The 16,208-nt window shown below is 45.6% G+C and overlaps 1 protein-coding gene across 2 annotated transcripts in view; it reads right to left on the reverse strand.

Moving 5' to 3' along the window:
- CAMTA1 (calmodulin binding transcription activator 1) overlaps positions 1-16,208 on the reverse strand; it is a 3,643,069-nt gene that overhangs the window by 152,758 nt on the left and 3,474,103 nt on the right. For both annotated transcript variants that reach the window (XM_069610416.1, XM_069610415.1), the window contains 2 exons: positions 13,103-13,181; positions 8,628-8,943 (listed from right to left, as the gene is read on the reverse strand). In XM_069610416.1, the coding sequence (XP_069466517.1) occupies positions 8,628-8,943; positions 13,103-13,181 (395 nt within the window). The remainder of the gene's footprint in view (positions 1-8,627; positions 8,944-13,102; positions 13,182-16,208) is intronic.

Raw genomic sequence — 16,208 nt, forward strand, 5'->3', positions numbered from 1 at the left:
GGACAGTTAAGCTCCAGAGCTGCCTTGACAAATATGCGTTGTGGCTTTTGTCCGTGATGTGAACTGTGGAATATCAACGCATGGGTTTCAAGTGCTCCTCACCTTCTTGGCTAAAACTATGAGATCTTATTTTAACATGCAGTCTCTCTCTTTTTGCTTTTGATTCCCATATCTGCCAAAGTGGCATTACTTATAAACAGGCTAATTAATTAATCTTTTGAAACGCGTTCAATAGAGGAGACCCGTCTCTAGGCGCACGTTGTCTTGCTTCCAAGGCAAACTGGTTGCCCCTGAGCTATCCTCCCAGCCAGGGTTGGAATGGGGCATACAATTGTCTCGGGCACCAATGGAAAAGTGTCCCACCGTTGCAAACGGCAATTTCTTCCTTTTGTGACTGACTATTTAAATAGTACCCAAGGTGGAGTTTTTTGATCAAATGTAATACAAATTGTGCAATTTAAAGAATAGTTATTCAGCGACATTGGTCACAAGTACTAGCCGCATAATGAAGCAACTCATCAAACTGGCCCACAATGGTCAAAAAAGTGTCCCACTTTGACCACAAATACTGGCCCACACTAGCATTTTGCGTTTTGGGTTCGGACATTGCCCTATTGCCCTATAGACCAGTCCGAGCCTGCTCCCAGCCCATTGATGTGATGCTAACTCATAGTATTAAGGTCCACACGCCGTGGCAGCAGTGGCGTGGAACTCTGTAGCATGTAACTCTCTCACCGAGTCCCTATCCCACGCGGCACTGTGTCTTAAGCGCTCTGTAAGGAACCCGCCTGCAACCTCGATATCATGTGTTAAAGCAGAAAAGCGACAGTAACAAAGACTGGTTCGGGCCAACTCAAAGATTTGGAGAGTAACTTTGGTTTTATGTTTTCTCATCTGCCATCTGAGCTAAGTTGAGACATTTCTAAAAGAATATAGGTCACATTCTTAAAAACAAATCCAAATCAAACAGTGTGCAGTGGATTTGCTTTTACTATAGGTGAACTGTCCATTTGTAGTGCGCTGGCGGACAGTGTAAAACATGTGCTGGCCAGCCCCCTTGCATACATTTGTGTGATGCATACACAGCCGACGCTAATGCACGACAGTCACTGTAAAATATGTAAACACAAAAAGATATTTCTACCCCTGTTTGGTGGCTAGCAATGCAAGTGGCACAGCGGCTGTCAACAACTCTGCCGCTCCTCTTGAGGAAAATACGCACGATGGGTCTGCTATGACACTGTCATCCATTGCACGTTTATTTATATACAGGAGGAACAATGCTCTTTCGATCACAAAAGAACATGCAGTAGATAAGAAATCAGATTTAACGGAAAGCAGTGAGCTTCTTACAATGGGGCGAGCTTGAGTGACATTCTGACCAGGTTGTGGAGGGGAGTAAATGGAACAATCACCAGAGACAATGCATAAGTGGACACACATGAAGGATAACCAACCTTGGACATTTTTAAATGCAGGTAGGCGATATGACCACCTGTGCTCAGTGACCTTGATGGGTGAAGTGCTAGAATGGAGGGGAGGGATCTCCCTGAGTCTGTGAATTTGCAACACGGTTTAAAATTCCAAGACATGCTTCCGTACTTGCCCAAAGGGGATGGAACACTGCATCTGAACTAGATGCCCTTTGTATGGCACAATTGAAGCCCTCTGTGGGGTCACAGGATAAGGTTAGCAGGGCAGCCCTACAATCAACTATGAGGTATCCCGGGGTTATTTTTGATTTAGCAGCAGGAGGGTTATCCCTGGCAATACAAGCTTCTATGAGCAGGAAACCAGCCTGGACTGCTAGTATAGGTAGTTAAACACTCCTATTCTTTTCGGAGTTTCATTTCTTTGGAAAACTTTCATTTGAAAATGTGACAATCAATCGATAAAACACGTTCTCACCCTTCTGTTCATCATAAAGGTCAGGATGCATGTTCACAAGACATGCTGATATAAAACAGTACATTTAAAACACATTTGATAAAAGCAATCTGAGATCTGTGTTCCTGAAATGTGCAGATTTCAGAAACACAGACCTCCAATGGGATCTGAAGAGTAAATTGCTTGATTTCCACAAGTCCCCAGTGTTTTAGAATTGTTAGTATTGAGCACATTGTACTTTAGATTGGTTTTATTGTATGTGGTTTAAATGTACTGTTTAATATTTATCTATGTTATTTGTAATGCGCACCGACAAGGCCCCTAGGCAGAAGAGGGCAAGGACACACAGATAAGACAAAACAGATTACAGATATAAGAATGTCTTGTTTAGATGTATCCTCCAGGTTCATGTCATGTCCAGGTCATGGTAACAGAAGGGCATCACACACAAATAAAGCCTCTGTTTAGATATTCCATTGGCCAGTGCCATGTGATGGACTACATCAAACATGCAGAGAGCAAAGTGGAGTGCTGGGATTGGTTCTGATAGTAAGAGAGGACAGAGAGGGCTTGATAACCCCTATACTAGTAACTGGGTGATATCAAGCTTGGCTAGGTCGCCATTTTAATCGCAGAACAGGAAAAAGAGCACATGGTCACAAATGATAAAGGCTTGGTGTATGGCGTTAAATAAAAGTATGGCTAACCTTCTGAGATTAAATAACAACCTCTGACATTTACAGAGCAATCTTTACTTGAAGAACACACATTATTTCCAAGTTATCATTAGTAACACATGAGGTGGCATACTCGAAGTGACCTCTCACTCCCGAGACAGGCGGTGCACCCTGGTAAATTAGATGAAGCATGTTCCACAGTGGCCTCCAGTTACAGCCTGCACCATTGCATATCTGGCGAGCCTTGTTCCACAGCACCCTCTAGTTACACCTTTTGTACTGCACCCTTGCATATCTGGTGAGCCTACCTCCATAGCAAGCTCTAGTTACAGCTTTGGTAATACGCCCTTCCATGTCTGGTGAGCCTACCTCCGCAGCAACCTCTAGTTACAGCTTTGGTACTGCACTCTTTCATATCTGGAGAGTCTTGCTTCACAGTAACCTCTAGTGACACCTTTGATACTATGCCCTTGCATATCTGGTAAGTCAAGCTCTACAGCAACCTCTAGTTATACCTTTGGTACTGTGCCCTTGCATACCTGGTGAGTCTTGCTTGACAGTAACCTCTAGTTACACTTTTGGTACTGTGCCCTTGCATATCTGGTAAGTCAAGCTCTACAGCAACCTCTAGTTAAACATTTGGTACTGCGCCCTTGCATTTCTGGAGAGGCTAGCTCCACAGTAACCTCTAGTTGCACATTTGGTACTGCACCCTTGCATATCTGGTAAAACAAGCTGCGCAGCAACCTCTAGTTACACCTTTGGTACTGTGCCCTTTGCAGATCTGGTAGATCAAGCTCTACAGCAACCTCTAGTTACACCTTTGGTAATGTTCCCTTGCATATCCGGTAAGTCAAGCTCTACAGCAACCTTTAGTTACACTTTTGGTACTGCATCCCTGCATACCTGAAGAGGCTACCTCCACAGCAATCTTTAGTGACACCTTTGGTAATGCGCCCTTGCATATCTGGTAAGTCAAGCTCTACGGCCACCTCCAGTTACACCTTTGGTAGTGCACCCTTGCATACCTGGAGAGGCTAGCTCCACAGCAATCTCTAGTTACACCTTTGGTTCTGCGCCCTTGCATATCTGGTAAGTCAAGCTCTATGGCCACCTCCAGTTACACCTTTGGTAGTGCACCCTTGCATACCTGGAGAGGCTAGCTCCACAGCAATCTCTAGTTACACCTTTGGTTCTGCGCCCTTGCATATCTGGTAAGTTAAGCTCCACAGCCACCGCCACCTCTAGTTACACCTTTGGTACTGCTCCCTTGCATATCTGGTAAGTCAAGCTCTACAGCCACCCCTAGTTACACCTTTGGTACTGTGCCCTTTGCATATTTGGTAAGTCAAGCTCTACATCAACCTCTAGTTACACCTTTGGTAATGTGCCCTTCCATGTCAGGTGAGCCTACCTCCAGAGCAACCTCTAGTTACACCTTTGGTAATGTTCCCTTGCATATCCGGTAAGTCAAGCTCTACAGCAACCTCTAGTTAACCTTTGGTAATGTTCCCTTGCATATCTGGTAAGTCAAGCTCTACAGCAACCTTAGTTACACCTTTGGTACTGCATCCTTGTATACCTGGAGAGGCTAGCGCCACAGTAACCTCTAGGTATACCTTTGGTACTGACCCTTGCTTACCTGAAGAGGCTAGATCCACAGCAATCTTTAGTTACACCTTTGGTACTGCGCCCTTGCATATCTGGTAAGTCAAGCTCTACGGCCACCTCTAGTTACACCTTTGGTACTGCACCCTTGCATACCTGGAGAGGCTAGCTCCACAGCAATCTCTAGTTACACCTTTGGTACTGCGCCCTTGCATATCTGGTAAGTTAAGCTCTACAGCCACCGCCACCTCTAGTTACACCTTTGGTACTGCGCCCTTGCATATCTGGTAAGTCAAGCTCTACAGCCACCTCTAGTTACACCTTTGGTGCTGTGCCCTTTGCATATTTGGTAAGTCAAGCTCTACATCAACCTCTAGTTACATCTTTGGTAATGTGCCCTTCCATGTCAGGTGAGCCTACCGCCACAGCAACCTCTAGTTACACCTTTGGTAATGTTCCCTTGCATATCCGGTAAGTCAAGCTCTACAGCAACCTCTAGTTACACCTTTGGTAATGTTCCCTTGCATATCTGGTAAGTCAAGCTCTACAGCAACTTTTAGTTACACCTTTGGTACTCCATCCTTGCATACTTGGATAGGCTAGCGCCACAGTAACCTCTAGGTATACCTTTGGTACTGACCCTTGCTTACCTGAAGAGGCTAGATCCACAGCAATCTTTAGTTACACCTTTGGTACTGCGCCCTTGCATATCTGGTAAGTCAAGCTCTACGGCCACCTCTAGTTACACCTTTAGTTCTGCACTCTTGCATACCTGGAGAGGCTAGCTCCACAGCAATCTCTAGTTACACCTTTGGTACTGCGCCCTTGCATATCTGGTAAATTAAGCTCTACAGCCACCGCCACCTCTAGTTACACCTTTGGTACTGCGCCCTTGCATATCTGGTAAGTCAAGCTCTACAGCCACCTCTAGTTACACCTTTGGTACTGTACCCTTTGCATATTTGGTAAGTCAAGCTCTACATCAACCTCTAGTTACACCTTTGGTAATGTTCCCTTGCATATCCGGTAAGTCAAGCTCTACAGCAACCTCTAGTTACACCTTTGGTAATGTTCCCTTGCATATCCGCTAAATCGAGCTCTACAGCAACCTTTAGTTACACCTTTGGTACTGCATCCTTGCATACCTGGAGAGGCTAGCGCCACAGTAACCTCTAGGTATACCTTTGGTACTGACCCTTGCATACCTGAAGAGGCTAGCTCCACAGCAATCTTTAGTTACACCTTTGGTACTGCGCCCTTGCATATCTGGTAAATCAAGCTCTACAGCAACCTCTAGTTACACTTTTGGTACTGCACCCTTGCATACCTGGAGAGGCTAGCTCCACAGTAACCTCTAGGTACACCTTTGGTACTGCACCCTTTCATACCTGGAGAGGCTAGCTCCACAGCAATCTCTAGTTACACCTTTTGGTACTGCGCCCTTGCATATCTGGTAAGTCAAGATCTACGGCCACCTCTTGTTACACCTTTGGTACTGCACCCTTGCATAACTGGAGAGGCTAGCTCCACAGCAATCTCTAGTTACACCTTTTGGTACTGCGCCCTTGCATATCTGGTAAGTCAAGCTCTACGGCCACCTCTAGTTACACCTTTGGTACTGCACCCTTACATACCTGGAGAGGCTAGCTCCACAGCAATATCTAGTTACACCTTTGGTACTGCATCCCTGCATACCTGAAGAGGCTACCTCCACAGCCACCTCTAGTTACACCTTTGGTACTGCATCCCTGCATACCTGAAGAGGCTACCTCCACAGCCACCTCTAGTTACACCTTTGGTACTGCATCCCTGCATACCTGAAGAGGCTACCCCCACAGCCACCTCTAGTTACACCTTTGGTACTGCATCCCTGCATACCTGAAGAGGCTACCTCCACAGCCACCTCTAGTTACACCTTTGGCACTGCACCCCTGCATATCTGAAGAGGCTACCTCCACAGCCACCTCTAGTTACACCTTTGGTACTGCATCCCTGCATACCTGAAGAGGCTACCTCCACAGCCACCTCTAGTTACACCTTTGGTACTGCACCCTTGCATACCTGAAGAGGCTACCTCCACAGCCACCTCTAGTTACACCTTTGGTACTGCACCCCTGCATACCTGAAGAGGCTAGCTCCACAGCAACCTCTAGTTACACCGTTGGTACTGCACCCCTGCATACCTGAAGAGGCTACCTCCACAGCCACCTCTCGTTACACCTTTGGTACTGCACCCCTGCATACCTGAAGAGGCTAACTCCACAGCCACCTCTCGTTACACCTTTGGTACTGCACCCCTGCATACCTGAAGAGGCTACCTCCACAGCCACCTCTAGTTACACCTTTGGCACTGCACCCCTGCATACCTGAAGAGGCTACCTCCACAGCCACCTCTCGTTACACCTTTGGTACTGCACCCCTGCACACCTGAAGAGGCTACCTCCACAGCAACCTCTAGTTACACCTTTGGTACTGCACCCCTGCATACCTGAAGAGGCTACCTCCACAGCCACCTCTAGTTACACCTTTGGTACTGCACCCCTGCATACCTGAAGAGGCTACCTCCACAGCCACCTCTAGTTACACCTTTGGTACTGCACCCTTGTATATTTAATATGTCTAGTTTCACAGGAATGTCAAGTAACAAAATATGCAAATCTTATGAGTGGGAAACTGAGAGAACAGACGTTAAGGTTACAATGTAAAGCTTATGAGCTACAGTGGGATCTGTGGGTGTTCGTTGGTGTTCTGCATGTGACAAGGGTGCAGGGTACACCCTGTGTCCTATACTCTTTAAGAGTAATAATTATATATTGGACTATGTCAGTGGTGATGTTTTATGATAACTCATCAGCGGGTTCTTTGTTGAAGCGATCTGCGATGTTATGTGACGTCATGAGCAGTGCTTGGTAAGTGCGGTTGTGTTGCTAATTATGATTGCCCAATTTCACCGATGCTTAGGTCTTGCACGATAAACATACCATCCCTTCAACTAAAAATGTTTCAGTACATGTCTAAGGTGTTCGTAACAGAAGCTTAACCATATCTTCATTTAACTAAGTTGTTTAGTGAATTATTTAGCTTTCTTTCAAAGATGTGATATATTAAGATGTGTCAATGTCTTGCAGTCCCCGTGCCCAGGGTATCACCTATGGGCATGCCCTTGCCACTCAGACCCTTACTACTATGCCCGCTGCGCATGGCATGCAGCCATGCCCAAGCGTTTACTGTGTCCCTTCCTAGCACGCACAGTTGACACTGTGCCTAGGACATGGCCTTCCCTCCTGTGCCTGCTGCGTGCCCAGTGATTATATATGTATATAACAAATGCCCATATCCAGCAGATGCCGTGCCTAGGACATGTCCTGTTGATTTTCATGGAGCCCAAAGAACCCCCAACCCCTCTTAAGTGCTAGCAAACACTGTGAACCTCCCTACACTGCCTGCAGGGCACAGTGATAGGCTACACGCAGAAGACACTGCCTACGGGCCTTGACTTGCTGCCGGGTCCTGACACACTGGCCCTCCCTGCAGTGCCCACTGAACGCGACCTGTAGCAATGCCCAGTGGACCTGGCCAGTGTGAGTCCTTCCTGCAGAGCCCATTGGCACGCCTTGTTGCCAGGCCCAGTGACCAATGGCCCCAGCACAGCGACCCTATCTGATGTGGCCTCAATCAACCAATTCTTTTAGTAAAGAAAAGGGCATATGCCACTCCTCCAGCACATGACCTTTGCCTCCCTAGGTTCAGGACCCGCACCGGGTGCCTTCTATGTTGCCCTTCCCCAAACGTTTTGCAGCAATAGATCAGAGGGGGCCAGCCGACAATGTTCTTTCCTGCATCAGCCAGTGACATTCCTGGGTTCAGATGTGGGTTTGGATTGCTGGATTGCCTGCAGACAAAACGGACCAAATATACACAAATAAATGTGGCCTGCTAATTGGATTTTGTTTTCAAAGTGCTGGCCACTCTCATCAAAACCAATGAAGAATGTGAGTTAGTCCATAAACCAACTCTTAATCCATGTTTGCCTCAATTTAGTCTAGGTTATGTTTGCTATATCTTAGAGGAGATCTTAAGGTTGTATACAAATTGTTTGAGTTACAATTGCTCGAATTACAATTGACCTTTTCACAATTGACCGAATTGTGAAGGTCAATTGTAACATATATGCAGGGGCAACCCCCCTGCAACCCCCCACCCAACGCAACCCCCCCCAAAACCATATATATATATATATATATATATGTATTGTGAAAAGGTCAATTGTGACCCTTTAAAATCGGTCAATTGTTCATTCAAACAATTGTAAACGAACAATTCGGGTAATACCGATCTTAAGGTCTCCTATGAGGAGTCCAACTTAACTATGAATACAGAGTCATGAGAGAGACAGACAGACAGACAGTAAATGGTGGTCTTGGGTTTTTATTTAACATGTGCAGTGTTCCTTACCTGCATTTGGACTTGCAATTACTGTGCCTCCTTTCTGGGACTCCTGTGCCGTCATCGCGTCGCTGTGCCACTGCGCAATCCAGCTCTCGGCCTGTTGCTCTTCACTCGGCGAGCATTGCAATCTGGGATTTTGCCCCAACTGGGACTGCTCCTCTCGCTGCAGCTGCTCTAAACACTCGGCGAGCTTCACGTGGCCCCGGGAACGGGCGATGGAGAGTGGCAGTCTCCCAAGAGAGTCCGGAATGGAGATGGCCCGCCGATCCCACTTGTACAGCACCACGGCGGCCTCGGTGTGGCCCAGTGCACACGCCCACATCTGGAAGGGAATGCACATGTGTCAGCTGCAGAAAATCTTGGCAAGGATGAGAGGACCCCCCAGGTGGATACCACTGCCAACTTAGAAGTATGTTGTATCTTGCTTCACCCATCTTATATTCTCCTAAACCTAGTACACTAGAAGAAATGAACAGATGGAGTAACACAGGCTCACACAGTAGCAGTTTCAAACTCATAATCTTCTGTACCTAGGCACAAGACATTCAGGACTAAGGGCCAAGGATATCTGAGAACCCTGACCTCCATTGCACACTTAAGAGTAACCCGAGATATAGCAACACAACCAATTGGTCAACACATATGTAGAGTAAGCAAGGAGGCAGGTCCACAAGAGTGGTGGTTCCCCTAATCTGGAACCCTCCAAAGTCTGTTCTGACAGTACAAGCAAAGTAGAGCCTTTTCAGACATTAGCTGAGACCAGCCCCCTTCAAACAGCCATGGACAGCAGAAATCAGGCAAGAAAAGCAGAAGTCTACATAAAATTGGCTTACGGAACCTGATCCCCCAAGTAACACAGGTACACATGTTACTAACAGCCCGGGCAATGACTGCCGATCCCCACCCAAGAAGCGGGGTGTGTGGTGGGGAGGGCAGGCTGCTGCGGCCCAAATAAAATATTTCTGGGCAAGGACCCTGAGACTTGAGGGCCCTCACCTCCCCGCCTCCCTTCTCAACTCTGGATATATATATACACCCTATGGGTGACATGTAACATTTTGTTGGACTTATGTCGAAGGGTTAGTGTGGATGCCCCATACGGTCATGCCAGCTTAAAATCAAAGTGTCCTGAAGTGGTTGAATGCATCATGTTTATTTGAAGGATAAGCAAAACACATGAAGACATGCAGAAGAAAATAAAATTGGAGGCACGTAGTTCACAAACCTTCAGCCTGCAGGACCAAAACCACCAATGGCTATAAAAACACTCTTCCTTCAGAAGAAATATGAAAGCGCCTTTGGCCGCCCTACCGTCCTGTACTGATGATCCTAAGGCTGGTCCATACTGTAGAGTTCACTGATACTACCACAGCAAACTTTTAGATCGAGCTACGTGGCAACAGTTACGGCAATGTTTCTGCAGCATCATAACCTCTACAGATGCATCACACCTTCTTCTGTGCTTGTTCCCCAGGAGTTCTGCTACTGATCTGGTGCCCGCTAATTGCTCTCGATGGCACCTATATGCCATATTTTTTTTCGTATAACTCTGTTCCCCTTTCTCATTCTCCCTTCCTCTTCCTATTGCCGATTCAACATCCCCCTGTCCTCCCACCACAATATAATTTCTCCCGCCAGCAATATTTGATGCAGCTATATTAAGAGCCACTATACTGTGGGCATGATGAAGTTACCAGGCACCCTCTGTGCATCCAGCATCAGTTCTGTGAAGAACTATCCTAGGTTACGCCCTAGAATCTGCCAAGGAACCTAGCCTTATCACCACTGATTTGTACTGCGCTCAAACCATCTAGTCCATACTTGGGATGCATTTCGGTCAGGGCTGCAGCTCTTCAGATGTTTTGGACTACAACTTCCATGATGGCTCACCATTGACTAGGCTGGCTGGGGCAGATGGGAATTGTAATCCAAAACATCTGGAGAGCAAACGGTTGCAGACCCCTGATTTAGGTGGACCTCTGATATCTACCGTCCATGTCATCTGCCCCATCCCACACAGATGTAAGTCGCCCGTTGCTTGCTTCCTAAGATGTCTTGTGTTCTCCTTCACTTTTTGTTACGTCTCTTCTTGATACACTTAAACCTATATATATGTTTTAGGCACGCGATCTCCAGAGATGGAGACAGTCCTGAAGGTGGACCGTCACCACAGATCTACACAGTGACAACAGGCATTATTTTGGTCGCTTGTTAAACTTCTCCCATTGGACCAAGGCATTGCCTCCATCTTTACGCTGGCTTTTAACAATGGTCGAAAACTTAGGGATTCTTAGGAAGGATACCCCAAGGTCATTCACTTTTGTAGGGGATCTTGAATGCATTTGTGCCCACTTTCGAAGGCTGTCGAGTGTTTATCCCATCAAATGCATGGCTTCAAATTTACCGGTGTTGGGTCTTTGTTGCCACCTCTCAGAGTCCTCTGTGATTTCCTGAACCCTCATTAGTTTGGTCCTCTCCTTTTTTTTTTTACAATTGTTGCAGATCTTATTTTCCCACTGACATGTATGTTCCCTTCCAGTCCTTCTGTGGTGTCACAGGTTAGTCTATGGGTGTGGACCTGATCCTTGTGGTGTCCCACTGCCCATCATGGTCATCGCCTGCAGATTGTACTCCATTGACAGCCTCCCCCACATTCTCAAATCAGAAAGAAACCCGAGCCCTATTGCCATATATATGGAGAGGCAGGCATTGCAATGCTCAGCAGCCATGCCCTTATGTAGGCTGGTGCTTGGCACTAAGCAGTTTTCATAACACAACCCCGCATGGAGGATGTAGTGTGGGTACAAGCATGGCGGCTAAAGCCTCACAGGGTTGGTTTGGTCTATATGTTTATCAACATGCATGGGCTTAGACAGCTCCCATTAAACAACCTCCACCCATGGCTATCTATCATCTGAACCAGTGAAGTGTGCCTAGGCTTGGCGTCTGCATCAGACAGCTCAGATGACGTCATTCAAGCCGAAAAAGGCCATGGCACATACTTGGGCTGTGGTGGTAAAATACACTAGTTTCATCCCCTCGAACATACCTGGTAATTAAGTCTCTGTACAGTGGCTGCCTGAGGTACTGTACCACTATGACTAGGAGCAGTTGTTGGGCATATGACATACTGTAGCAGTGCCCCCTCAACCCCCCACTCCCGCGCCCCAACACTTAATTTCGGAAGCTTTCTTCCTTTTTCATCTCTATAAGTGTGAACAGAGGTGGACAGGCCTTTATAGAAATAGGGTCATTTACCCACAAGGCAGTGCTTCTAAAAGTGTTATTGAACCAGGATCTGTTAAGTTCCGGTCTTGCCTGACTTGTAAATGACTGTGCTGCGGACCTCCTGGCCTTTGAATGGTCCAAGCCTATTGGATACTCTTCCGCTCTTCCAGTGTCCTCATAAGCCAATTACATTCATAGAGTAGGGGAAAAAGAATACAAGGGACAGGGCATGTACACCACACATACACATAGGGAGCAGACACATCACACCCACACCGAAGAAGCAGGTACAACAGATATACACTGGAGGAGCAGACACATCACACCCACACCGAAGAAGCAGGTACAACAGATATACACTGGAGGAGCAGACACATCACACCCACACCGAAGAAGCAGGTACAACAGATATACACTGGAGGAGCAGACACATCACATCTACACGGAAGAAGCAGGTACAACACATACACATTACGATAATAGGTGCATCACATAGACACTGAGGTAGCAGGTACACCACATATACACCGAGGAGTGGGTCCATCACATATACGCTGAGTGTACCGGTACATAAGATGTACATTGAGCGAATAGGTGCATCCACATGAACCGCTGATAGAGCAGGTGCAGCACATATACACCGAGAAGCAGACACGTAACATACACACTGAGAGCAGGTACATCACATATACATTGAGAGAATAGTAACATCCAGTATACACGGATGGAACAGGTACAACACATATACAGTGAGATAACTGATATAGAACATATACATTGAGAGAATTACATTTACACTGAGAGAGCAGGTACATCACAAATACACAGAGGGAGCCGGTATACTACATATACATGGGGTTGCAGTATGCCACATGTTTGCTGCGGGGCAGGTACCCCACATATACACAGATGCATTACGAATACATTGAGAGAACAGGTATATCACATGCACACTGAGAGAGCGGGTAAACCACCTAAACACTGAGGATCAGGTACATCACCCATGCACTGTGGTAGTAGGTGCACGACATATACATCTAGAGAATATGTACACCAGAAATGCTCTGGGAGAGCAGGTACACCACATATACAGCAAGGGCAGGTACATTACAAATACACAGAGGAATCAGGGGCATCAAATATATACTGGTTCAAAGCCTACATTAGTAGATACATTTGCTCTGACCAGATACTCCCACCTTAGCCTGGAGTATTACTAATCATGCCAGTAACAATATTACTCGTTATCTTACCAGCGGCGTGCACGAAAAGTGATCTACATTCAAAGGGTCCACCTCAAGTTCCAAATCGATGCTGTCTGCATGCTTGGTACTGCAAGAAGAGAGAAGACAAGAAGGACATGATGAAAACCATCTCAAACCCAATCCGTTCTTCAGCCGAGCATGCTCTCCAATGAGACAACAGACCTTATTTTACTGCCACCGGAGGAGTTTCTTATTTGAGGGATGTGGTGTTTTAAGGCCATGCAGAGCTTTTGGGCTCGCATATCTTGTTTAGGAATATGGTTTTTAAGGCCATGCAGAGCTTTTGGGCTCCCAGATCGTGTTTAGGGATGTGGCGTTTTAAAGCCATGCAGAGCTTTTGGGCTGCCAGATCTTGTTTAGGAATTTGTTTTTTAAGGCCATGTGGAGCTTTTGGGCTCCCATATCTTGTGTAGGGATCTGGTGTTTTAAGGCCATGCAGAGCTTTTTTGCTCCCAGATCTTGTTTAGGAATTTGGTTTTTAAGGCCATGCGCAGCTTTTGGGCTCCCAGATCTTGTTTAGGAATTTGGTTTTTAAGGCCATGTGGAGCTTTTGGGCTCCCAGATCTTGTTTAGGAATTTGGTTTTTAAGGCCATTTGGAGCTTTTGGGCTCCCAGATCTTGTTTAGGAATTTGGTTTTTAAGGCCATGTGGAGCTTTTGGGCTCCCAGATCATGTTCAGGAATTTGGTTTTTAAGGCAGTGGGGGTGATTTTGGGCTCTGAGATATTGTTTAAAAATGTACTTTGAAGGCAACGTGGAGCTTTTGGGCTCCCATATCTTGTGTGTGTGTTCCTTGAGCAGTTGGAAGCTCATCTTAACTGTCTATATTTTCTGCACTACAGCCTTTAAATTTTCCATCAAATTCCTCATTAGGTGGGCCATGGAAATACATTATTTTCTTTGTGTTTTTTTTTTCCTTTACATAGCGCTTTACTCTAAAGGGCTTTACATAGGACATTATTACATACATCACTATTTACCACAATTCTGTATAACCAAATTCGTATCGTATAGCTTTTTTAACAAACATCCTAACTAATCTATTGAATGCCTAAAAGTGTTCATTGCTCATTTGAAAGCGTTTGAGGAGTAGATGTGTCACCAGAACAAAGTGGCATCAGAACCACGTCTGGCCTAAGTGGGGTGCAGATGGGGGATTTACCACAGTTAGGTTTTAGATGGGTGAGGCTTCTGTAAAGCCCTAGATTTCATGAACTGCCAGAGAGTGTTCAAACACCACCACCACTAAAGGTAAACACAACAAAGGACACACCCTCAATCCAGAAATATCTATATTTTCAATTTTTTATTGATTTCAACGTAGAAGCTTCCTTCACAAGACTTGTTAGCCATTCATTCCACACATGAGGGCCCGCTATACAATCGTCAATTCACCGTTCATTGCATTCCTGTCCTTGGGCCACTACTAAACCAGAAAGCTAAAGTTTGTAATGAGACCACCAGCAAACCAGAAAAATAAAGTTTGTAATGAGACCACCAGCAAACCAGAAAAATAAAGTTTGTAATGAGACCACCAGTAAACCAGAAAAGATAAAGTTTGCAATGAGACCACCAGTAAACCAGAAAGATAAACTTTGCAATGAGACCACCAGCAAACCAGAAAAGATAAGGTTTGTAATGAGACCACCAGTAAACCAGAAAGATAAACTTTGCAATGAGACCACCAGCAAACCAGAAAAGATAAAGTTTGTAATGAGACCACCAGTAAACCAGAAAGATAAACTTTGCAATGAGACCACCAGCAAAACAGAAAAGATAAAGTTTGTAATGAGACCACCAGCAAACCAGATAAGATAAAGTTTGTAATGAGACCACCAGTACCAGACAGATAGATTTTGCAAGGACACCACCAGTAAACCAGAAAGATGAAGTTTGCAATTACCTCCCCTTCTCCCCTTCCCCGCTGCACCTTTCCCCTTCCTCGCTCTCCTGCACTAGTGTGATCTCAATGTCTCCTGGCCTAGTAAGATCGTTGTCTCTGTCTTCCTCTGTTCCCCCTCCCTTGCCTCGTCGCGCCTTGAAACACTTGTGCATAGGCACGTTATAAATGCCATATCATATCATATCATGAGACCTCTAGTAAGCCAGAAAGATCAAGGTTGCAATGAGACCACCAGCAAGCCAGAAAGATCAAGGTTGCAATAAGAGAACCAGAATTTCAAATGTGTTAATGAGACCACCAGTAAGACAGAATTTCAGTATTTGCAATAAGACCACTAGTAAACCGTTATTCCGGAGTTTCTGGTGAGACCAACTATAAACCAGTATTCTAGAGTTTTTGCAATGAGAACACCAGTCAACTAGGGTTGCAAAGTTTGCATTGAGACCACCCGTAATCAAACATTCCAGATTTTACAATAAACCAAAATTCAGGAGTTTTCAAAGAGACCACAAGTAAACCAGAATTCCAGAGCCTGCTATTGGTTCCTACGTCCATAAGACCAACACTTTAAGATCAGAACCATTCATGCCAATGATCTACAAACAATGCAGGCCTGCTTACAAAACGACTTAATCCACCTTTAACCAGAGAATTGCAATAGATAAAGGTCTAGGAAGCTCCTTCTGTTTGAATAGCACTGCAGACACATTTTGAATACACAATAAATGTCTTAGCTGCCTGAAGTGCCTTCAGTAAGAATTTATTGGACACTAATTTAAAAGGACCTTCAATTGTCAATGCCTTTGATCGCAGGAGTCACACTTTTTGACACCAGACCAGAAGTGCATCAACTTGGTGGGTGTGACTTTGCTTTCTACTGAGCCCAGTATGCTAAATAGCAATTTTCCACAAATATGGTATAGACTCGGGCTTTTTACTGAGCTGATTTATGGACCTGGCACAAAACTGAAGGTTGATTGTTGTTAAGTTTTCAATTACTCATAATCTCTTGCATTGCTCTGGGCAACCCCCTAGACCATTGTTTTTCAGCGTCTGGTGCCATTGATAAAGGGGAAAAACCAGATACAAATCAGCCTTGCCTGAATTATTGATCTTTAATTCAAAATCTACCAGCCACCAACCTTCAGCTTTGCAAAGGTCACACTGTGTGAAACGAGCATGCCCAGACGTG

This window comes from Ambystoma mexicanum, chromosome 8 (genome assembly GCF_040938575.1).
Source record: "Ambystoma mexicanum isolate Mex_15411 chromosome 8, UKY_AmexF1_1, whole genome shotgun sequence".
In the NCBI taxonomy this organism is placed as follows: Eukaryota; Metazoa; Chordata; class Amphibia; order Caudata; family Ambystomatidae; genus Ambystoma; species Ambystoma mexicanum.